The following is a 24,796-nucleotide window of genomic DNA, read 5'->3' on the forward strand; positions in this document are numbered from 1 at the left end:
GCCACTGAAGCAAAAATGCAGTGCACTACTCGGCTGCAACCAGCAGAGGCACTGGTTAGCTCTCAACTAGTTTGCTGTCTAAAGAAGGACAACAACTTAGGCCTACAATGTAGGTTAATGTAGACCCCACGTTTACGCTATGACAAAACTCCTCCAGGCAGCATTGGTCTGCTCAATACAACACTGGCTTGGAAACAGAAGTTCACAACATCGCGTGAGAAAGATAATATACAGGTATTTTTTTCATGTATGTACTGTACTGATAATCCATATTGGCCTCTGGCTTTGTTTGTATCTGAAGTGGTCTTAAAGCGGTATTGCAAAAGAAAACAACTGTATTTTATTCCTCCCTGATCTTTCCTGTCACATACAATTCAAAAGAAAAAGTAGAAAAACATTGTATGAAACAAAAGAAATTAAATAGACATATACATTTCAAAACAGATCATTCGTGACGATTACATGTTAAAATTTGATTCCCCACAATATCGGCAACTGTATTTTTCACTTTTTGCATAGAAGTAACCTCAAACATGGGCAGTGAGAGACCCACACTGTTTTTTGTTTTTTTTTTGCTAAAACACGTCTGACAAATATTGCACAGTAGAACAAAGATTTAAATAGCCATTAAAACAAATCATTTGCCAACAATGCAAATTTTTCAAAACTGTTTTGTACATAGTGAAAAAGTACAATGGTATAACATATAAAAGGCCTTTGCGCAACAATTTGCAGACATTACAGTGACTTATGTCGCAATTGGACATTTGGCAAAGAATCAGAGGCTTCAAATCTCGATGCACATCTTTCCAGGTTCAACCAATGAGGAAGGAAGTGAATGAGTCCTAAAATTGCTCAATTCCAACTCCGTTCACAGTTCAGATGGGGGGAACCGACGGCCCCTGGAAGGCAAAAGGAACCCACAAATGGTCCTTTGTATCTAACAATAGACATTTGCTCCAGTTCTGCATTATGTTTTCCATAAGGAAAAAGGTTCTCCTCGCTGTCGCTGTTGACACAGTGGGCATCTTGTGCTTGTTAGTTAAGTTTGGCACTGATGCGGATCCACTGAAGAGCTTGCCTGGTGTACTGCACTGCGTGAGCGATGCTGCTGTGAAGCGTCAACGGCCCGGACAGAGTATTCAAGTAGTTGAAGAACTCTGTTTGAAAAGGGGAGAAAAAGCAAAAAATATTTGCGTTGTTGGCAAATATTTTGGACCTCAATGATGTTCAAGATGGGGAAGACGGTGGCCAAAGGTGGGCAAACGTTTGTGTTTAAGTTGCCACTTTGGACTGTTTTGAATGGGGACAGATGAAGGGAAACGCATAAGAATAATAATATGTAAAATAATTGTATTTTTAGAGTAAATTAACCAATTGTTTAATACAAGAAAAACACAAATATTTCTATTGTAAACTCGCTCATTTTTGAGATTTTATGTATAATGAATCTAATTCTAATGAATCAACCATTTAATCACATTCAAAAATGTATGCCTAAAATGGTTTCTTTTACAATCAAAATGGTAATGAATCAAACTTTTATTTGAATATTTATGATCAATTCATCATTTAATAAAAATCAGCTCACCCATCATTTAATCAACTAATCATTTTTAAAAGCTATCTATCTATCTGTGAAATAATTTCTTTTAAGAATTAAAATAATGCCTTCTCATTTGAGATGTTATGGTTTCAAATGTCGTGAATTATAATGCAACAAGAAACATTATGCTAATGTCAATGTTCAGTTGCCCAAAGACAACCGCTGTAGAAAAATGGATGAGCTTCAATACACAAACCTTTACTCTCCTTTGCAAGGTTGTCGGCAACCTCCCAGTACTCGTAGCCGTACAGGACACTGTTGGTGATGTTCAGGTGACTCGCCGCCATCTGGTGGATACGTTGAGGGATGCTTATGAGTGAGGGGGCGCTGGCATCGGTCAGGACAGAAGGAGGGGGCCCTCCTGTATCCCTGCACCACCCAAAAACAATAGTGATCAATGCGCTTTGAAGTCTCAAGTCTTGAAGGACTTGACTTGTTGTCCACCTACTTCCCGGTGTCATTCCAGCAGGATGGCATCGGAGGCACTTTGGGAGAAGTCTGTAAGGAATACCATGAGGGCATATCATAATTCGGCTTCTGATAACCAGCACGTTCGGCTCAGAGGTTAAAGAGTTTGCAATGCACGGTTCTCCAAGTCGACCGTGACGTTTCAAACGGCGTCGCTTGCCCTAAAAACAAATGGAACACTATTCATGTTCAGTGCGGGCAGTAGAATAGTAGGTCTTGTCTTTGGTAATCAATTGTTTCTTTTCCGTGCTCATTCCATGTTTTGGGGGGGAAATTCCACAAAGAGGGTGGCCACTTGTCACAAGTTGCAAGTTTAAGAACAAGTTCGCCGCTCCCCATTGGTCGTCATGGTAACGAAAGCCTTAATCGGCACTCAAGGCAGGCGGGGGTGCGCAGTGGCTCCTTCGCATGAGACAAAACTGCCCCCCCAAACCCAAGTATTTCCAACAAGTGAATGAATGTCGGTGCTGTCACGTCAGAGTCATTTTACAAAGACACCGCGAAACACCGTACGTATGTCTCCTTTAAAGAGAGGGCACGTTAGTCGACAAATTGTACATAAACAACAACAATCGTGACTTACCTTAAAGTAGTCGAGCAGCACTTTGGAGTATTTCAGTGCGTGGTCCTTCTTTAAACGAAACATCTGCCAATAGAGGAGGGCGAGACACCGAAAGCTGTGAACGCACAAGCACGAGTGAAAAAGGGACCTTCCGAATGGATCTCTGCATGGGCGAGGAGCAGACTGGCGCACCAGAGTACCGCCAGCTGTTTGTCTTCTTGTCGCGCTCCGGGACCGGCGTGGCTCTTTAGCCTCATTGCATACCTGCAAACACATTAACAACAACCCGTGGGACCCAGTGGGCCATAGCGATTTACAGGTGAGAGGCTGCAAGTACTCCAAATGCACTATACACCACTAGTTCATTGAACTTTTCATTTACTGTACCAATTGTAATACCTCCAAGGAAACTCCAGTTCATACTCTTGCTGTAAATACTTTTTTTTTTGGGGGGGGGGGGGGGGGCATTTGTAGTTCACCTTATGAGCTCCACCGTCTCGGCGTACATGGTGTAGGGGGATTTTGCCTCCAGCGGGCCTCGCTCCATCGCTTTGCCGCATTCCATGAACGAGAGAGCAGCGTCGACGTAATTTACGGCCTTTCCCAGCTTGTCCGCCTGGAACGCATATGAAGGCGTCAAAGCACACATAACAAGAGATAAGCTAGCAGTTTGACTAGCGACTTCGGCCGCTCCTCCTCCTCCTCCTCCTCCTCTTTGTATTTCCCAGCAGCCTGGATGCTCTGCGGCACCATGCTTGATCCTATGACAAGCAATGGGGGAGATATCTTTGTGTGTTTTGTGCTGTGTCGATCATTCTGATACCATTTGTTTCCCCTCATCCTGTGATGTGAGATCTTTCAGATTTTCAAAATGGATGAGATGTTCAAATTAGTATGTGTTTACCCAGCTTTAGGTGTGACTTACGTTTGCGGATTTCGTAACCCCCTTCGACACTTGGCAGTGCACTATCATGTGATTTCTAATAACGAGTAGTCTGCCTGCTAGATCCTAGACGAGCGGGATGTTCGATGCGGCTCGTGGGTTGAGATCACGTGAAGATTGTGAACTCACCATGGCATCTGCACGGTGCTTCATCCTTTTGGCTTCGTGTAGGTAGTACTCGGCGTGGTGTGGCCTGGAAAGACGGGACGGATACGCCAGCGAAATGAAAGAGCGGGTCGATCAGCTTTTGTTAGTCAATTCGAACGGGGATCTGATTGATGGATGCGCTCACGTTTCTGTGTTCGACACGGCCGCTCTGTGTCCGGCAGGGCCCCAAGAATCTGACAAAGGCTGTCTGGACACTTTTACACAATCCACCTCCTTTTTGGGCTAAAGGTGCAAGGTGCAAGGTGCAAGTGAAAAAAGTGGAATAAACCCAAAAGGTTTCAAGTAAAGAAGTAGGCCCAGGCGTTTTGTGTTACCTTCAGTGCCGAATCTCGGTTCTTATCTTTGGTCCTGCGATCAACCTCGCCGTTTTTTGCTTTGGATGAAAGGTTGCTGGGCTCGGGGCTGTCAGACAGCGGCGACAGGGGAGATAATGGCCGCTTACTGTCCAAGTACTCCTCCAAATATCTGTCAACATAAAACATGTTTGATTTGATGAGATACATTCGAAGAGCTGTATCGATTTATCTTTTTCTTTTCTACCCATTCATCCAATTTCTATTGCGAATGTCTTTGTTCAGGTTGTGGGTATCCCAGCTGACTTTGGGGCACGAGGTGGTAGACATCGGTGCTAGATATTGACAAACAACCATTTGCACTCACATTCATGCACAATTAGTTCATGTCACAAGCAAGTTCTCGAAAAAAAAAAGAACCCACGCAAGCGCATAAACAAACCAGTCAACATACAACCACACAACTGAAGCCGTTTCTACTATTTCGGTGCGCTAAATGAGCTACAGCAAAGTGTGCCTAAAGTTGTCGCCAGTGTGTGTAGATGCCCCCCAAAAATCCCAACTCTTACCCATTATGCACGGTCTCAGTTGAAAAGTCGCGCTCAGCCGCAAGCGACGAGGACTCTGTGCGACCGGCGACGTCTTTCGTATGCGGCACGTTCCTCTTGCTTTCTTTATGTGCGACGCCATTCTCCAACTAGTCGCCCAAGCGCGCACACCACACACACGCACACGCACACATACGCACGCCCAATTTGATGTCTATATGGAGTGGTTGTTGTCACTTTTGCTTTATCCAGCAAGTCACTCACATGATTTGTTCCGACACAGTTTTTACGCCCAGATGATGCTGATGCTGATGCCGATGCTGATATAGAGTTAACCCCTTAATATGAAATACATACTTGACACTAAAACAGATCATATGTGTTCCTGTACAGGGCAAAGTGAGTTGAAATCAAGGTGGTTTCTCCGAGCCAATCCAAAAAGACAAATGATGATAATAACGAAGAAGCTATTCTCAAATGACACATTTAATGAAATAAAACAACAGCAAGCTCACACTTATATGTAATGTTGTTGTTTTTTTTGTTTTTTTTAAATCATTCCGCATGAAAATGCATCGGCAGGCTGTTGAGTGTATGCCAGAGCAGCAGGTGGTGCTGCAACCCTTAACCAGGAGTCTAGTTGCGCTGATTTGCAGGCATGGCAACTAAATGAAGGACTGCAAATCGAGAAAAACGGAAATAACTGCCAGTGAAGTTACACCTAAACATAACACTTTACCACAAACTTAACATTCAAATTCAAAGTCGGCTTTTATCCAAAACGTCTATTTTCAGCGACCCGAAAGGTCATTTGCAGGTGGAAAGTGCATTGAAATCAATATGTTTTTCCAAAATGCGTCGCGTTTGTGTAAAGACTGCCAACGTGTACCTTGCGTTTCCTTCTGCTGTCTTGTGAGACGGCGTCAGGCATATGCAGATGTTTCATAGCCTCCGCTTGTTGGTCTTTTGTCGTCGAGGAGGAGGAAGAGTTAGTGGCTCTGAGGGTGGAATTAACAGCAGTGTCCGGGACCCTCTTGAGGAGACAGAGGTCAATGTGCACCACCAGGTTTCGCAGCCCTCGTTGGGAAGGCGCCGCGGCCTGCTCGCTTCGCCCGAACGGGACCAGCGTGTAGAGTTTGCGCCCGGTCTCGCTCTGCTGCCCCTCGGCCGGGCTCTCTGAGTGCGTTCCTCGGGACTTGCCGGCATCGGGTCTGCCGGAGCCGCGGCGGCCTCTCTTGCGGAGTGAAGTGGAGTCTGCCGGAACCTTGGCGACTTGATATTCCCAATCGGAATTTGACGAGGCAGAGGATGAAGGGGAGCGTCGCCGACGAGGAGGGCTGAGTGAAGACGAAGCGTCTCGCCGGTTCACCTCTCTATGTCGGCGCGCCCGATCGGGATGGCGCGGTCGCTCTTTCGAGTGGATTGTTTGACTCTCGCGGGTTCGTTGTTCCTCGCGAGGCCGCCTCCGCCTCTCGACAATGACCAACTCCCCTTCCTCCTCTTCTGCGGAACTCTCGATCCAGCGAGGTCTCAGGAGCTGCTCCTCCGCCAGCCTCTTTTCTTCCTTCCTCCCCTCTTTCCTCTTGTCCTTCCTCCCGTCGCCTTCGGTGTGAGGAAGCTCTCTGTGGACCACCTCGCGTTTCTTGGGCTGGAGCTTCTCGTGTGATGTTTTGAAAGGACTAGCATTAACAGGACTCGCCTTGGCCCACGGTTGTGGATTAGGACCTGGTTTCAAGTGATTATTACCGGCAACTTTCGCGGTCGAACTTCGACTGACGCCGGTTTTACGGCCAGTGGGAAGATGGTGTTTTGTTCTCGCTGTATTGTGTTGAGAACTGTGCCGAAGTGGATGTCGAGTCTCGCGGTCGGAGCTGCGGCCGGGTCGGCCTCCCCGGATCAGCTCGTAATGTGATGTGCGTTTGGCTGGCTTTTCAGTGACTGGATGGGAATTGCTCTGTGGTCTTAAAACGGCTTTGGATTTGTTTTGTCTGTGGTCTCTGCCTTCTGTGGGCCTGTGCTGATGAAGGGGAGGCTCTGTGCTATTTGTGTGCTTGGTTTTGGCGTTCGAGTTCGACAATGGGCCAATCCGTGACCTAACGTTTGTCCTGCGGGGAGGTGGCGCCGGGTACAGATGACTTTGAACGTCGGGGTAGCGGCGGTACTGGGAAGGAGACGGAGGGGGACTTTCCCGAGGGTCTCTCTGAATTGGCTCCGGGCTCCGCTCCGCTCTTGGGCTCCCGCATGGACTTGGGAAACCACTTGAAACTGGACTCGGTCCAGGACTGTACCCGCTATTGCTAGGACTCGGGCAGGTGCTAGGAAGCGGGCTCGGACAGAAGCTGTAAGCGGGACTCAGCGGGGGGCTGCCGGGCCTGTAGCTCAACTGCGGGCTGGCAACGGGACTTCGGCTAGGGCCGTATTCCCGATTGCTGTCCCAGCATCTCGCCGGAGACGGCGCTCGGAGCGTGTGCGGAGAGGGAAGGTTTCCAGGAATGCTACGGGTGGGGAAACGGTCACTTGGAGCTGCTTTTTTCTGGGACTTCTTCAGCCACTTATCGAATTGCCGCTGGGCAGCTGTGGGCCGATCGGTCTGCAGAAACCATTGAAGAAAAATGCAACATCAGAGTATAACTCATTTCAAAGTGAAGAAGCAAACAATATTGCACGTTAAAAGCTGCGCTGGATCCAGTCTCAGTAAACTCAAACCCATGGTACTGCGAGTGTTTTATTGAACTATGTTTAAGAGTGACATACAGCTCAAACAAATGGGCACAGCAGTAGTACATTCCAAACCGGCTGGCTGCCTATTACCAGCACCCCAGGGACTATTTGTTTCTTAAAGCAACACGTACACATGCAACCTCTCAGCTGGAGCATTTCAGAAATATTTTTCCGGATGGCAAATGGTCATTCACCATAAAACCTGCACAGTTAATAAGGTGACATTTGAACCGTAATCCATCCATCCGTCCGTCCTCATTAGAGTAAGCTTGAGTCGATCCCAGCTGACTTTTGGGGGCAAGAGTCGGGGTGCACCGTGGACTCGTCGCCAGCCAATCGCAGACAGACCAAGAAAGACACACAAGCATCCACGCCTATGGACGGGCAAAGCTAACATGCATGCTTTTGGAATGTGGGCGAAAACCCCACAAACACCGGGAGATAATGCAAACAAACACTCAGTCGAGAAGGCCGAATCCGAGATCCGCAACCCAGAACTGTGAGGCAAATGTACTAACCATTAGTCCAGTGTGCTGTCCTAAAAGAGTAAAAATTCATCGATATTAAAATGGAAAACGTCCCACTTTTGGACTTTTTTTTAAAAACTGGGACAGAAGTGTGGAAAGAGATTAAGCCTGTAAAAAGAAATCAGTTTGCTCCCAACATAAAGTATATTCTTCTTCTCGTAACACCCCTTGCTTGTTGAGGCAAAACGCACGCAAATGCTTTGGCGCTCGCTGAACTGAGGTTTTGCATGACGTATTTCCCCAAATGTTCTGGCCCAATTCCATCTTTAGAGGTACTGCAGTACTCGAAATCAGCAATCTCCTCTACGACTTGTGCCTAAAATACCTTTTTTTTTGAAATAAAACTGACATAACTTTCTGCGACCTATTTACCACACAACACAGATAAACACGTTGCTACTTTACTGAGCCCGAAGGAAGTTCCCCGTAAATAACATCACGATTCCACTCCGATCCGTCCAGAGTGCTCACCGTTACGCCACGGAACCCGACAAAACAACGCAATGTTCCCGACATCCTCGTACGGGCTGCCAGCTACACAACGCTTGTCTACGGATTGCTTACTGTTTCTCCGACAAATGAGCGACATGGCAAGCATACGAGCGACTACGGGGTGAGAAGGAGTTTTAGGAAAAATACTTACAGCTGCGGCGCAAACTTCCCCCCCTGCTCCCCGTCTCTCTCGGTCTCTCGCCTTCCTTCTGGCAGCGGAGCAGCAGCGCTAAATGAAACCTCCGCTGCTCAAGTCAAACAGCGAGCCCCCTCCTTCCCGTCACATCCCTCGACCTCTTTCCGGGGAAGACACTACATCTCTTGTAACGTCTCGGCTGCCCTCCCTCCCCTTTTTCGACTTTTGGCCCTCCCTACCTCTTTCGTACCTGTAACTCTGGACTTGCTTCCCTGAACAGCTCCAACCCCCGTCTCGTCCTTTCGGAGACACTGGGCGTAAATGAAAACCACATGGTCTACCACCCGCTCCCCCCGCCCACTCCCCCTGCCCCCTTCGTCCAGGCACCCACAGCCTCACATAAACTCCACTCCCCATTTTTTTTTGCCTTTGAGGCCCAATGTGGTGCATGCTTGGACATCTACAGGGCCTCGCATTCATGAAAGAGGAGCAGGTTGCCCCTTCGTCCCCCCCACATACCAAGCGTCTCGGAGCAGCCTACCGCTCTCCACAGGAGCCCACCTATTCCATGCTGAACACATCAACACTAGCAATGTCAGTGGACCCTCGGAATTGGAAGGATTCACTTCAATTTGACCTTAAAAAGACAATATGCTCCTAAATTGGAATACAAATCCAGATCACAAAGACCAGTTCTTCCCTTGCTTGCGTGGGTTGTCTTCCTCTCACGTTCCAAAAACATGCATGGTGGGTTCACTGAAGATGTGAAATTGTCCCGAGGTATGAATGTGAGTGTTAGTCTATATGTACCCTGTGATTGGCTGCTAACCAGTCCAGCGTGTACCCCGCCTCTTGCTCAAAGTCAGCTGGGCTAGGCTCCAATTCACCGCAACCCGATGAGGACGAGTGCTATGGGAAAAGGAGGGCTTTTAGCATTAGCCACTTCCGCAGTGCACGTTGGCGCATCAAAGGTTCAGCACCAGATTTAGTCCCTTGTGCCTTTCCGACAGAAGTCGCCGGAGAAGCACAGTCACTCTTTCACTGCCATTGACGGATTTTGAAGTCAAATATCTCCATGTTAACTGGGAGGGCTGGCAGTGAATGAGTGAATTCAACCTTGAAAATTGGCAAAAGGAACCGTTGGTAGTGTAGCGATTCACATAATCTGACTTGGGATCAATTCTTTCTCAAGTCACAATTGCCCAGTGATGGACTGGTCACCCGCCCTGGGAGTAATCTGCAGTTGCTTCCACTTACATGATCTCAAAAGGGGAAAATTGATTTGAAACAGCCACCTGTTGTGTTTTAGATCATCCTAGTTAGGCCCTACGATTTGCCTGACGACCACTCCACTGTGTACCCTGCCTCTCGCCCAATATCAGCTGGTTTAGGCTCCTGTTGAGGGTGAGGTGCGTCAGAAAATGAAGGGATGTCTAATCCTGGTTCGTGCGTGCTGTTGTTGTGTCTGATGTCAACACGACTTCCCCTTCCTGAGGGCTTTTGCGCCGTAAGACCGAGCTTGTTGACATGACACCCAGGCTCTAATTCCCAAAGCTACTGCTACACCGCGCAACCCCCGGAGCTACTTCCTCCTCCTTCTTTTTCCAAACTCACACTTTACATTCCTCCTTCCTCCGTCCCTCCTACACCTGCCGTCACAAGTGCCTCCGGGCCGCCGCTCCCCCGTGATCCACAAGGGACAAACACAAAAGACAGGGAAGGGCTAAAAGAGGAGCCGGCAGCGGCCCCGTGTTGTTACCTCCTTGTTGCTGCTGCGTGGGGATCGCGCGTCTCCGGGTGAGGCAGCCGGGCTGGAGCTCCGGGAACCAAGGCTGCCGCTGACCGACTCCACGGAAGAGTGCGATTGCGAGGAGTCCGAGCTGGAATTTCGCGCCCTCCTGCCATTTGTGTGCGACGGGCTGTCAGTCAACACGCACGCACACACATCAACAAAAGGGAGGGTCAGAAAAGTGCTGCTGGTGTACATAGTCAACATAGATAATTGGCAAAAAGTGGATATAGTTATACTTTAAAGCGTCAGTGTGTAACATTTTTTTTTTCCCCCCCAAAAAAAGCCACTACTTCAGGAAATGACATTTGACTGATGACCGATTAAGCCTATCAGCTCCTCGGACATCTTGCTGTATTTTTCAGTATTTAATCGTTTAGATTTCATGTTGAGCGGCAAACTTCCCGCACTCCGTGCTCGCTGTTGGACCGAACATGACGTAGCGGAAATGACACGTTTTAACTAGCAACGGGCTATTGTCTTCCGTTTGTAAACGTCTAACTAAACGTATGATTTTGCGTTTCCGTTGCAGAAAATAAATCATACAATCACTATTTCGTCTTTTTCCCCACCGGCTGTCCTTCAAAGAAGAATAAAAACGTACAATCACACGGTGAGGAGGCGGGGCATAGGCATAGCGTACGTCATATCAAAGCGACGGCTCTGTTGTCGTCGTAATGCATAATTCCAGCCTAGGGGGCGACAAAAGCTACACACTGCAGCTTCAAAGGTCGCGTACCATCCCATTTTTTTTGGATAATCTTTGACCTAATGACATCCCAAGACAGTACTGTAATTTGCAAAGGTACCTGTGTCTGTCCCAGGAAGCTGATTCCTGAGTCGCCTTTAGGGGCACAAAGCAAAAAAAACCGAATGAATCATCCACATCATAGTAACAAAATGCGGACACGTTTGTACGTTGTAATTGAATGCCTATTGCGCCAAATGCTTACTGTATTCACAGGCTTGAATCGGCAATGAGAATGACCTTCCCTTTGCACGTCGTCCTCATCGCTGCTTAATTTGAGGTCATCAACAAGCATCCTACAAACGGGGGAAAAAAACAACAACAAATCAGAAAATGGTATTTGCGTCAGCCTCACAGTTCAGAGGTCGTGGGCTCGTACCCGTGCTCCGGACTTCCTGTGTGCCGTTTGCACGTTCTCCGCGTGCTCGTGCGGCTTTTCTCGGGGTTTTACGTAATATATAAAAAATGCAATTTGGCTGCTCGAACTATTTTTAAAAAGAGTTAGACCAGGGCTCACCCAAATGGTGGCGCCGGGTCGCCCTCAAAGACCACATAAATCGCCCACGGACCCGTTTCTAAAAATAGCTCGCCGGTGATGGGACATTGTGATTTCCTAGGAATGTTGTAGAAGTGATCATTTGAAAATATAAAGATTTGCAGAGATCATATGCTGCATACGGATATTTATCTGTTTCCTACCTCGCTAAATCATTGTTCATAAATATCGTGAGAAATCATTAACATGATTAGTGTCTTCGCACAGATGACTGTCATTAATTATCCCGAATAAAATGTATTTGAGCAAAATTGGGTTATTGCAGACGTGCGACATCGCCTTGCATTATTCAGAACCCGAGAAGTAGCTCTGGTGCGCTTTCCAAAAGGTTGTCGACCCCTGACATTCGGGTTTGTGTGGCGGTCCTTTTGAAGTTTAACAAGCTGCTGTGACTTATGCTTCCTCCTGTGCCACTTACGACTTGTGAGGCGCCACGCGGGGATGACGGTTCGTCGGCGGCTGAGCATCCCCCCGCCCTGCCGTGATGAGATGCGGTCGCAGCATATTGAGTCACGATAGGATGCTTAAAACACGTAAATTGCCACATCCGAGCGGATACCTTGCCCCCGTTGCGTTGTCGGCTCTTCTCCATCCTTTTAAACAGAAGGAGAGTACAAATATCACCGTGCGAAGGATATTGAAATGAAACGTCAGCGAACGATCGCCGAACACAAAATGTACCGTAGCGTTGAAGAGAATCCGCCGGTCACCCGCTAAGGCTCGTTGGGAAGGCCACGACTGAGTCATGTCCTGTCGGATCAGAAATGATCTTGAACATACAGAAAGTCATTCTACTAAATCTGAAATAACACAAATTGCTACATTTAATATGCAAGTACTGTGACTTGTAAAGGACTTTGATAAATGTGTAATGCAATCAAAAGCAGCTCCTTACCCCCCAAATATCTTTGGCGCAGCTGTGTTGGCCTCTCGTTACCTGCACGCAAGAGACCAAAAAAAGCGCATAAGAAGAAGAGCGGTCGACAGTTGGAGGCAGAACTATAAGTCAACGATACGTGAAGGTGCACGCACACACACACACACACACACACAATAGCAAAAACTTATTTACAGTAAGTGAAAGTCCCACTTGTGCCCTCTTAGTTGCAAATGTGCAGGTGAATAAGATAAGAGTATTAGTCATTGCGAAAAGTGAGTCATACCGCATGTGTGAAATCACAGCTGCGGATGAGTGGGGGGGAGGGGGGGGGGGGGGTTTGCGAAATCATCTTTCGCTTTCTGCCCTCATAGCCCATACCTCCCCCGGTACGTTACTCCCGTTTTTGCTGCTCACCATTCAAATATGCATAACAGCATGAGAGCTGAGAGCTCAGTTCATCCGGTTTTCTATGAGGGTCAACCTCATTCGGGTCGCAGGTGAGCCGGAGCCTATCCCAGCCGACTTTGGGCGAGAGGCGGGCTAAACAAAACCGAAAAACTACAATTCGCCCCTCCAGATGATTTAGAACCTTCATGTTTTTTGGAATGTTGGAGCAAGCCAAAGTCCCAGGAGCCAAGATTCCAACCCAGAACCGTTCGGCTGACGTGCTAAACACTAGTCCACTGTGCTACCTTAACTGTAATAAAGAAACTAATATCGAACGCATGCTTTCCTGTCAGCCATTGACAGTGCAGGCCGCAGCTGACTTTCGTGACTTTTGGGATCAGCTCCCAATCGATGCCCCTTCACACCCCATAACCGTTACGGCAAGCGGATAGATGGATGTTTGAAAACATCCTCATTGGGATTGAATTTGCCTCTGCCGTGGCCGTGCATGTGCAAGTGCAAGTGCAAGTGCGCCACTGTCCGTTCCTGCATTCATGACTCACTATAAAGGTCGCTATCATTCGGCTAGACTGCAAGTCCGCCGAGGGGAAAACGGCACCAGCGTGCAAAAGTGTCTCATCGCTGAGGCCGGAGAGAAGCAGAAACAGAAAAAGAACAACAACAACAACAAAAAGAAAATCCTCAGGTTACAATTAGCAGGCCCCACTAACATCACAACCTCCAGGCTTGTGGCGCAATACCCCGATGAACGGGTGAAGCCGCGAGGGACTGAGTCAACCGCAACCGGCAAAACAAAAATAAAAAGACACGACAAGACCGTGTAACATTGTTCAAATAGCTGCGATTTCATGGATAGCTCGCATCAAAACAAATGTCAAAATGGGCTATGAAATGAAGCAAGGCTTCATCCAAAAGAAAGACAAGAAAAGTTCAACTCATAATTATGCCACTGTTGTTTTCATAGCCATTGTATTGTTTGATACCAAGTTATTCAGTTAATGTTGGATCAGCGGAATATTGTTTTGTGTTAAACCGACAACTGACTGATATGAAATATCGAACCATGAGATCATATGATGACATCGGATTTGCATGTTTTTCCACCCCAACGGATATTCAATTGGATTTGATATTAAAATGGGGTGCGCAATCAGCAAGATCAGCTCTGGATTCATTTGCCACATTGAAAATAAATTACAAATCATTTTCTAGATATTTTATTTTTAATCAATACATTTGCAAATGCTTTTCATGTCATTTTTTTGTTTTCATCAATGAATGGATTGTGGCCTACATTTAATTGCAACATCATTAAAAAAACAAACAAAGTATCTTTGTTCAAATCTTCAATAAACAGATAGAGTAGTGCCCAACGGGTTCATTGGATTTGAGGCTCTATTGCCATGCCTAAACTTGGTTTAACGTTACAATTTAGGAGCAGGCATGCAAGTACAAAGTTACCCTTTTCAAATGAATTGGGTACAATTTGCTTCATATATTATTTGTTTCTTATTCTAAATATATGAATGCGTTTAAATGAAATAACACTTTGGGTTTTTTTTAACTTTCGTCCATAGCAAAATTGGGTTTTCTGACGTCATCCACCGTTCAACACCACCGAATGATTACCAATAAAGCATAAAAGGAACAACCTATGTGGCCGTGTAACCAGGAAGTCGCACACAAACACGAGAGCCGTGATGAAAAGTCGCCTTGGCGGAGGTCGGGCTCTCCCTCACCTGAGAAAAGAGGCATCGGTGCAGCGAAGAGCCAAAGGAAAGTTTCCCCCTGCCACTGCACAGGACAGTGGGCATGGTTCTTGCCTGGATGCTCAGAGCCCCGCGTGGGTGTCCATAACAGGCTGAAGTCGCGTGACGAGACGAGACGAGACGCGGCTGGGAAGTGCGTCTCGCTGTTGCCACCGAGGATGAGGATCATGATGAAGCTCCGTGTGGTTACCGCGGAGGGCAGATGGAGGCGGGCTGCACACGTCACACATGACGTAGGTGGGAGTGGGGGCGGTCACGACTCAGGACGAGCGGGCTGTGACTAGCCGCTCTCACGTCACACGCGTCACAAGAGTGGAATACTCTTATCTATCTATGTCTGTATGTCCTCCCAGGACCCAAACCGCTTCATTAAAAAAAAAAAAGAAGAATTGAAATGCAAAAATTCAATGTACAAAAAATGTGAAAAAAGGCAAAGAAAAAAAAGATATATACAAGCTCATATAAAAGCTGCAAAAAGAACAACATAAATCATGAATTATAATAATAATAACGCATTTTGGGGGGAAAAAGATCAAAGTTACATCAAGATAAATAAGTATAAAATGAAGAGAAAAAATAGATCAAATAGACAAACAATAAACGTATATAACACAGGTCATTTTAAATGATGAGTAAAAATGATCAAGAAAACCACCCAAAATAAATGATAAATAACACATTGTCAAATAAAAGTCGATAATTATCCATTTTTTAAAAAAAAGATCAAATACATCAAAAGATTCTAAAATCGAAAGCTAAAAGCAAAGGCAAAAATGATAAATACAAAAAGACAAAATAAACGATACAAAAGAAAATAGAACCAATACATGGCTAAATAAAAGCCTAATTATCGACATTCAAGTTCAAAATTAAGATTCAATGCAGCCTCACGGGGGGGGGGGCACAAGCCAGTGCAAAGTGTAGGCCGGTCCCACGCCCGGATAAATGCAGATCTGGGCTTGCGTCAGGAAGGGCATCCATCCGGCTTCAAACTTTGCCAAACAAATATGAGCGTTCATCCAAAGAATTCCATACCGGATCGGTCGTGGCCCGGGTGAACCGCGTCCGCCGCCGGCGCCGTCAACCTGCGGGGCGCCGTTGGAAATTCAGCTACTGTGGGTCCGAGTCAAAGGAGGTGGAAAGCGGGTTCTTCGGCAGAAAGAAAAAAGGAAAGCGCAGAGCCTAGAACTGAATGTGGGGACTTTGAATGTTGGGACGATGACAGGAAAATCTCGGGAGTTGGTTGACATGATGATGAGGAGAAAGGTCGATACATTGTGTGTCCAGGAGAGCAGGTGGAAAGGCAGTCAGGCGAGAAGTTTAGGGCCAGGGTTTGCATTATTTGACCATGGTGTAGATGGGAAGAGAAATGGACTAGGGGTTATTTGAAAAGAAGAGTTGGCTCAGAATGTCTTGGAGCTGAAAAGAGTATCAGATCGAGTGATGAGGCTGAAACTTGAAATTGAGGGTGTTACGTGTATAACGTGATGAGTGGCGATGCCCCGCAGGGAGGATGTGACCTGGAGGGGAAAGAGAAATTCTGGAAGGGGCTAGACGAAGTCGTTCTGAGCATCCCAGACAGAGAGAGAGTCGTAATTGCTGCAGATTGGAACGGACATGTTGGTGAAGGAAACAGGGCTGATGAAGAAGTGATGGGTAAGTACGGCATCCAGGAAAGGAACTTTTAGGGACAGATGGTGGGAGACTTTGCAAAAAGGATGCAAATGGCTCTAGTCAACACTTTTTTCCAGAAGAGGCAGGAGCACAGGGTGACCTACAAGAGCGGAGGTAGAAGCACGCAGGTGGATTACATCTTGTGCAGACGATACCATCTGAAGGAGGTTACCGACTGTGAGGTAGTGGTAGGGGAGAGTGTGGCGAGACAGCGTAGGATGGGGGTGTGTAAGAGGACTCTGGTGGTGGGGAGGACGATTAGGAAGACAAAGTCAGAGCAGAGAACCATCAGGTGGAAGCAGAGACAGGACGAGAAGAGGTGAGACAGGCTCTCGGTGGACGGGAGGAACTTCCAGGAGAGTACTTGGTGTATCTTCTGGCAGGAAAGGAGAGAAGGAGACTTGGTGGTGGAACCTCACAGTACAGGAAATCATACAAGGAAAAAGGTTAGCTAAGAAGAAGTGGGAAGGAATACATGGAGATGCGACACAGGGCAAAAGTAGAGGTGGCAAAGGCCAAACAAGAGGCATATGATGACATGTATGCCAGGATGGACACTAAAGAAGGAGCAAAGGATCTATACAGGCTGGCCAGACGGCGGGATAGAGATGGGAAGGATGTGCAGCAGGTTAGGGTGAGTAAGGATAGACATGGAAATGTGTTGACTGGTGCCAGCAGTGTGCTAGCGAGATGGAAAGAATACTTCGAGGAGTGGCGGCACGGTGGCCGACTGGTTAGAGCGTCAGCCTCACAGTTCTGAGGTGCGGGGTTCAATCCCCGTCCCCGCCTGTGTGGAGTTTGCATGTTCTCCCCGTGCCTGCGTGGGTTTTCTCCGGGCACTCCGGTTTCCTCCCACATCCCAAAAACATGCATGAATTGGAGACTCTAAATTGCCCGTAGGCATGACTGTGAGTGCGAATGGTTGTTTGTTCCTATGTGCCCTGCGATTGGCTGGCAACCAGTTCAGGGTGTACCCCGCCTCCTGCCCGATGACAGCTGGGATAGGCTCCAGCACCCCCGCGACCCTAGTGAGGAGAAGCGGCTCAGAAAATGGATGGATGGACTTCGAGGAGTTGATGAATGAGGAAAATGAGAGAGAAGGGAGAGTAGAAGAGGCAAGTGTGGTGGACCAGGAAGTGGCAATGATCAGTAAGGGGGAAGTTGGTCCTGATGACATTCCTGTGGAGGTATGGAAGCATCGTGGAGACGTGGCTGTGGAGTTTTTGACCAGCTTGTTCCATAGAATTCTAGCGCGTGAGAAGATGCCTGGGGAATGGAGGGAAAGTGTGCTGGTGCCCATTTTTAAGAACAAAGGTGATGTGCAGAGCTGTGGCAACTAGAGAGGAATACAGGGAATGAAGTATTTGCGAGCAACAGTATGGTTTCATGCCTAGAAAGAGTACCACAGATGCATATTATTTGCATTGAGGATGTTGATGGAAAAGGTCAGAGGAGGTCAGAAGGAGCTACATCGTGTCTTTGTAGATCTAGAGAGCAGATTTGGATGGTTTGGACACGTCCAGAGGAGAGAGAGGGAGTATATTGGTAGAAGGATGACGAGGATGGAGCTGCCAGGCAAGAGAGCGAGAGGAAGAGCAAAGAGAAGGTTGATGGGTGGAGTGAGGGAAGAAGACATGAGGGAGAGGAGGATGCATGTGGAAAAGGATGACGCGCTGTGGCCGCAAGCCCAAAGGCAGAGAAGAAGAAGTTCAAAATGAAGATTTTTTTCAAAGAAAAAAAGGTAACTAAAAGCTACAAAAACAACAAGACGACTTTAGTTAGGATGGATGGATCGTTAGGGAAAGGTCTAAAACTTTAGTACTTACTGTGCATCTGTCTATGTACAGATTTGGTTAGTTTGGTGTCTTCCTGTGAACCAAACTGCTTAAATGTAAACAGATAAATACATAATAAAGGTAGTATACAATATTTGACTCCGCCAGTCAACACCTGAATACAAAAGTGAGCGACTTCCAATTAGAGCAACAACAACAAACAGTCATCGAGTCCTCTGGGGCTCGTCCATCGAAATGCCTGTCTCTATGGAAAAGGTTTTGTTTTTTTTTGGTAACAAATAACACGCCTTACTCTAAATGTCTACTTTACAGCCTTTATGAATATCACACTATGAGCAAAGCATTCGAAATGAGAGGCTAAATTCAGCCAGGTGGCTTTTGCCGTTGACATAATCCTCCTTGGCGGGATTATAGCAAACATATGTCCGACCGTCTAACCCTGGATGCCGGCCTTGTCTGCTTGCCAACATCATCCATTATTCCTGCTCTGTGCTTTATGCTTTCCCGCTGCATGGTTCTGTGCTTTGAGAGGAAATAATATTTCACGTGCATAGCCCACAATCCAGATGTGAAAACAATTAGTATCTACAGAAAAACCTGCAATTGCAGTCACGCATTACCACTGGACAGAATAACATCAGCCTTTTCCAAATGGAGGGTCAGGAAACAAACCAGCTCTAGAATCTAGTATGCAACTCATGTAGGCATTTGCATGTTAATAAGGCAGATTCAAGCAAATTTCCGCTAGCCTGTTGCTATCTAGTCATGTGGCGCAGCTGCTCGATGAATAGCAAAACAGCAGCATTTCCCAGCGGAAGAAGCAGAAATGTTGGAATTTGGCGCGAATGGAGGCTTAGAACGTGCCCGGGGCCGACGCGCCCGTGGTTACCATGCGCCGCCTTCAAACGCGCAATCCACTGACGCCCACTTGTCGGGCGACGGGCAAAGCCCCGTAGACTCGGTCCTCCTGACAACCCTTCTTTCCCTAACGTCGGAATGGAGAGGGCTACCGTATCCATGGTGATCCGAGGTGTTCCCCGTTGGTGATACTGGTTAGTATCACCATACGGGGCTTCAAAAAAAAAAACAAGAAAAACTAAAATATCTTAGTGAATTTGGGAAATATTTGACTTGACAAGATTTACTAAAACAAGTATAGATTCCTAGCATCAAACCCACCAACTGATGTCGTAGGTTTTTTTTTTATACTACCTGCCCCTATGGAATGATGGAACGCCTTGTTTCCAGCTAAATTGACTCATAACCAGTAATAAACAACTTCAATAACAACTTCTCATAGTTTGTTGAGCTTTTTAGGGGAACAAGATGAAATGTCTTGTAAGAAGAGTGATCTTGGCAAACAACAAGCCTCGATCTTGCCTCGATTTGAGATGCAGTGCTTCCTTGAGATAGGAATTCTTTTCATAAGGAAATGAGCAGCAGAATCACTTATGACATAATTACATAGAATGTAGACAATGAAACAGTTTTGGCCACATTTTCTGCTTTAGTTCCATGGACATTGTGCTGCTCCTTCTGGTATGTGCGCCACGGCCACTAGGGGGCAGTATAATACAGACATTGAGACACAGTCAGCCGCAATAATAGTTTTTATTTTTGCAAAGACGAGAGAATATATACCTGTGAAAATTGTTATATTGTCAATTTCTGTGTGTGTGTGTGTGTGTGTGTGTTGAGACAACGTCTTGATGGTGGTGGAGAAAAAAAACACTATGTGAGTGAAGGAATCTACAGCAAAAATAACAAACGAAAACAAATGCTAAGTCCGATACTGCAAGACGTTCCAATGCGACATCATGCCGATGTCATTGAAATCATTTGATGTCAGTAATAGCGATCACACGAAGGCCTTCAAACGTAGCCTCTGAATATGGATTGGATATGAAGATGTTGATCACCGCCACTAGGGGGCATATTTGAACGGTATGTGGTTTGTTGCTGTGTTATGAACCAGCGATGAAGTCCTCGAGATCTTTCTTTGTTTGACGTTTCATTAAGCTCAGCTACACCATCTCTGAACTACGTCTTCATCAAATTAGTAATGATTATTATTTTTTTCCCAACATTGCCTCGCAACCACAGCGCGCCGTTGTAGTTGTTAGCACGTGTGCCTCACGGTCGAGCGCTCACAGATTCAAATCTCGGTACATTTTGGTCCATTTTTTTTTTTTTTTTGCTTGTACTCTGGCTTCCGCTTCATTGAAGACTTAACATATCCAAAACCCTAATGAGGACTAACACTACAGAGAATGAATGGGTGGATGAAATGTATCGTAAAAGGAGATGATGTCATAGGATAGATGCATGACGACCGTTGACCTTAAGAGGAGCACAGTCTGCATTTTGTTTTTGCCACAAAATGGATTGAAGGTTTATTATAACTGAGAGTAGATAACACGTGAAGTGACTTAAGAGTTTTGTAGAGAGGCCAGTGTGCATGGTGTGACCCCCACCCCACCACCAGTCGTAGGCTCTATTGGAGATAGAGCCCCACCCTGTGGCTTGAAGTGAAGCCTCCATGTAGTGCTTCCACAGGATCAAGAGAACTCATAACAACACACTTCATAATATTTCTGATGTACACATGAAGAAGCTATCCTGGGCACGCACGCTCCAGTTGGAAACACATGGGCGCGGATGAATAACAGAATGAGTGATGGCTGAATCCCATCGAGTTGCTTGGCTCCTGCTGTTGCCGTTGCTGACTCACCGTCGCGCGCGCACACACACACACCGTCGTGGCTGACTCCAACAAAACTATTGTGGATGTGACTCATACCTGCAGGGCAACAATAACAGGCAGAGGAAAGTAGATATTTCATGACAAATTCTGGGCAACTGTGGTCATACTGTGGCCTCTCTGGCAGTCATCCGTGGGTTCAATTGATGATCATCAATGATAGAATTGGCTTAACTCCAGATGCACTTTGAGACGCAATCTGTTTCCTGTCAGTGGGTTGAGTGTTGCGCGTCTGTGTAATAAAAGTTGTTGATAAAGAGAGGTGAGTTTCATTTTTAGTCCGAAAGTTTTGTTCAGATGAAGTGGTTCTCTTCAGAAGGCCAAGATTTAACTGTAGTGGGTGTGTACTCCTGCCAAAATCTGGAAAAAAGATTGACCTTTAAAATGCTTTTTCCCACAGCAAATAATACATAAATGGCAGTCTGCTTACTTCATGCAACTTCCTGTGTGTATACTTTTTTTTTCTTTTATTACAAACTGAAAAACACTCAAACTCTCGTATGACTGATAGCTGAAATGTTCCTGACAGGAAAAAGGTTCCCCAATCCATATTTTTCATCTTTATTTGCCAAGTATGTCAAAAAGACATACAAAGACAATATTGTGTCACTGTAATACATCCATATTTTACATATCAATAGATATTTTAAACATTGTAAATATTGGCTGTATTCTAAAGCCAAACCACTATTACACCCATGACATTGACGCAATAAAAAGCAGATCTTAATACAGTACTAACTTGTAACTGTATGGGGGGGGGGGGGGGGGGGGGGGGGGGGGGGGGGGGGGGGCCCTGCCCCCTTCCTAGAGCCGCCCCTGATGTAGTGCAGCAGCACTACTGTCATCCAATGTTGAGCGTCTTGCATTGGATCTCGTGGTGTACCTAATGTTTTGTCCCCCAGACATGAAGGGGCACGTGAAAACACTCAGCCCGACCCCCTCCCACACGCGTGCGTGACGTCATCGAGTGGTCGAGCATCAGCAGCGAGTCTGACAGATTGCGGGAGGGGAAACACACCACCGAGGAAGGGAAGGAACCGGAGCACTCCCTCCCTCTCCACCCCTCCTCCTCCTCATCTCTCTCTCTCTCTCTCTCTCTCTCTCTGTCGATCTCTTCTTCTCATCATTCCTGTGGATGCTCCGGGATGACAGCGTGAAGCGGGGCCAGGAGCTGTCGAGGTACACGCGCCCCCCCCCCCCCCGACCCCCCCACCCCCGCCCCTCTTCCTCCCTTCATCGACTCGGATGCGGACATGAATTCGGCGGAGCAAACGGTGACATGGCTCATTACGCTCGGCGTGCTCGAGTCGCCCAAGAAGAGCATCGCGGACCCCGAGGCTTTCCTGCACAGCTCCCTCAAGGATGGCGTGGTGCTCTGCAGGCTCCTGGAGCGCCTCAGCCCCGGATCCACGGAGAAAGTAAGGCTGCGATTGTTGTACGCCCCCCCCCCCCCCCCCCCTCCTTGCCTCCGCATAAGGTCGGCGTGTCTGCGCGCTGCCCACATCCGTGGAAGCGACGCGGTTTGTTGTCTGGCTCCTCTCCCTGCCCACTGGCCCATGAGGAGATTTCGTTTGTAGGTCACGACGTTATTATTATTGTTGTGTCGACAAAATCGCACCCGTGCGATGCTTTGAGACAAGAATCCACTTTTGTTATAGCGTGTGTGGGTTTTTTTTTTTGGGGGGGGGGGGTTGTTTTGTTACATCGCCAATACATTTTAATGGGATTTACAATGTCATTTAATACTGGCGCAACATGAGGTGCCGATGTGCACCATATAGCTATAAACCGCCATTGACGAGCTGAGGCAAACGCAGATGGACCCCCTCCCACCCTCCTCTTTTTTTTTTTTTTTTTTTTAAAGACACAGTGTGGTGTTTGTGTCCGTCAGCAAATTGCACGGACCCGTTTAGACAGCGGCCCCCGAGGTGCTAACTAAATCAGCCTGCTAAGAATGACTAACAACCTCCACGATGTTCCAAAATGTTGCGTTGTCACCACGAAATACAGTGTCGGCCTTCGTCTAAGTGGCCAATTCCGATTTAATGCCTTGTCTGCTATTGTTTAGTGACTAAACCACCAATTCAGTGTTTCATTTCGGGAGAAAAAAAAAATCTCACGGCACGCGCATTACATATGTACAGCATGTGGAAAACCAGCATAGCATACCATGTTGACCTCGTGACAAATGTGCACAATTTAGACTCTATCGCCACGTTATGTTCTATTAAAAAAAAGCCCAAAAGCATGAAGATGAAACTATTCACTCGTCAATGTTGTCTTATGTGTTCAAAAGTGTAACTACGAGCCTAACCTGTTCAAAATCGCAGACAAAACAATAGATTGCGCCACAAAACCGCTTTAAGATCATGTTTGGAAAAGTATGTCATGTGTGAGACGACAGCAGCATGGCAAATGACCAGAGAGAGCCAATCGCGAGCAAAGGCTTTAGAAAGAGGAAGCGATATGAAATAAAATCGGAGCTTTTGCGGCTAATGTTCAAAAGTCCCGAAGATTTTTAGAATGACAATTTCCAAATACATTTACATACAGCTTAATGGCACATTACTGCCACCAACTGATGTCATCCTTCCACTGCAAGGAAACCAAAGTGAATTGATGGAGGCCAGATGTGGTGAAGCTTGCTGCCACCATCTAGTGGCGTGGGTCCGAAGTGCACTCGTATCTCATACTTTGTAAGCACAGAATACCGTTAGGACTGTGAAACCATATAAATGTCTAATCGTCTCAAACTATTACATCACAACAAATATCTAGTTTTGAAATCAGGAGTCAAGAATAATAGTTTAACTATTGATCAAGTTACTGTAAAATGTGTTTGGTAACCCAAAAAAAATGCTTTTGTAATATCTCAAGGTTATTATTTATTATGACAGTTTGAAATTCTGGCACAGATCTTAGCAGGAATCAGGAAAGTTGATGCACATGATTTGCTTTCACGGGCCACATAAGAATATGTAGCGGGCCAGATCCGGTCCCCGGGCCTTGAGTTTGACATCCGTGTAATAGACTGTTGGGAATACAAGTACATGGAACAAATATTACAATTTATACACATTAAAAAAAAAATCAGTTCAAATGTTTACAAAAAAATTCGCTGCGTGTACAGATGAGAACGGATGAGTCTGCCGCAATTAGCTTTTATTGGTGGCCCTTGGCTTTCGTCATGAATGCTTGTGTTGCTCAGAAGTGTTGTTTCCCCCCCCCCCTTCACTTTATGAGCCAAACAGCCGTTTGAATACTTGACTGCGATTTCGCTAAGTGGTTGTCAAGCTACATCGGTTTGTCGAGATGGGGGACGCCATGTTGACGACGTCACTTCCGATGTGAATCCAAGCCCCGCCCCCTACGCCCCCCCCCCCCCCCCCCCGCTCTCCCCCCTCCCTCCATGCTCGTCTCCGGGAGCTCGCAGCGGGATCTGAGCGCAGCCTTCCGGGGTGTCACACACGCCAAAGCTCGGTCCGCTGTGTTCTTGTCAATCCTATTACTGTTTATTTTCTCACTTTTCCGAGTTGACTAAATTCATAGGCACGCGAGGGAAAGCAGTGGAAATGTGCCGCTAATCTTGGCTTTCCTCGCCCCCCCCCCTTTTCAGATCTACCAGGAGCCCAAGAACGACGGCGAGTGTCTGAGCAACATAAAGGAGTTTGTCAAGGGCTGCACATCTTTCCGCGTCGAGGTAAGAGTCCGTCCGGCGCGTGTGCTATTGAACACATCGCCAAAACCTTCTCCACGCCCCGAGCGCACTTTTAAAGGCTAATATAAAAGGTTTGAAGTGGAGATGGTGAAACAAAGGTTGCCGCTGTGCTGGCGGGGGGGGGGGGATTGGAGGCTGCAGCCGGGGCGCAAGCACCCATCGCCCGGCGACCATAATAACATTGGAGCAAACTTCTCTTGACAGCCACGGAAGGAATCGTCAACCTTTTG

General features: G+C 46.9%; 2 protein-coding genes across 9 annotated transcripts in view; one reads left to right on the top strand and one right to left on the bottom strand.

Annotated features, from left to right (window-relative positions):
- The window catches only part of arhgef7a (Rho guanine nucleotide exchange factor (GEF) 7a), a 44,307-nt gene that overhangs the window by 676 nt on the left and 18,835 nt on the right, over window positions 1-24,796 (top strand). For 2 of the 4 annotated variants that reach the window (XM_061793331.1, XM_061793328.1), the window contains exons 3-4: window positions 21,751-22,266; window positions 24,465-24,548. In XM_061793331.1, coding sequence (XP_061649315.1) covers window positions 22,102-22,266; window positions 24,465-24,548 — 249 coding nt within the window. In that variant the 5' untranslated portion in view covers window positions 21,751-22,101. Of the gene's footprint in view, window positions 1-12,474; window positions 12,580-21,750; window positions 22,267-24,256; window positions 24,329-24,464; window positions 24,549-24,796 lie in introns of those variants that run through there. The other 2 variants (XM_061793329.1, XM_061793330.1) reach the window with 2 other exon arrangements.
- aff3 (AF4/FMR2 family, member 3) lies at window positions 318-15,153 on the bottom strand. 5 transcript variants are annotated; one of them, XM_061793325.1, is made up of 19 exons: window positions 14,585-15,134; window positions 12,453-12,494; window positions 12,239-12,307; window positions 12,117-12,150; window positions 11,976-12,033; window positions 11,207-11,297; window positions 11,063-11,097; window positions 10,224-10,383; window positions 5,478-7,178; window positions 4,610-4,737; window positions 4,062-4,212; window positions 3,872-3,969; window positions 3,709-3,772; window positions 3,116-3,252; window positions 2,829-2,900; window positions 2,658-2,751; window positions 2,055-2,104; window positions 1,803-1,975; window positions 318-1,160 (listed from the first exon to the last, which is right to left on the bottom strand). In XM_061793325.1, exons 1-19 carry the CDS (start codon window positions 14,657-14,659, stop codon window positions 1,039-1,041), a joined length of 3,354 nt encoding a protein of 1,117 aa, XP_061649309.1. In that variant the 5' UTR covers window positions 14,660-15,134; the 3' UTR covers window positions 318-1,038. The 5 variants fall into 5 exon arrangements, with proteins under 5 accessions (XP_061649309.1, XP_061649307.1, XP_061649310.1 ...); XM_061793323.1 differs by having other exon boundaries at window positions 1,803-2,235; window positions 14,585-15,144; XM_061793326.1 differs by lacking the exon at window positions 2,829-2,900 and having other exon boundaries at window positions 14,585-15,138.

This window comes from Phyllopteryx taeniolatus, chromosome 12 (genome assembly GCF_024500385.1).
Source record: "Phyllopteryx taeniolatus isolate TA_2022b chromosome 12, UOR_Ptae_1.2, whole genome shotgun sequence".
Classification (NCBI taxonomy): domain Eukaryota; kingdom Metazoa; phylum Chordata; class Actinopteri; order Syngnathiformes; family Syngnathidae; genus Phyllopteryx; species Phyllopteryx taeniolatus.

Bases quoted from the DNA above. Each gene is read 5' to 3' on its own strand.
- aff3 (XM_061793323.1), bottom strand. From the start codon at position 14,659: ATGCCCACTGTCCTGTGCAGTGGCAGGGGGAAACTTTCCTTTGGCTCT. The intron at 12,034-12,116 runs GTATCCGCTCGG...TCATCACGGCAG, and splicing joins GACAACGCAACGGGGGCAAG to GGCGGGGGGATGCTCAGCCG. The intron at 3,253-3,708 runs GTGAGTTCACAA...TATGCGTTCCAG, and splicing joins AGCACCGTGCAGATGCCATG to GCGGACAAGCTGGGAAAGGC.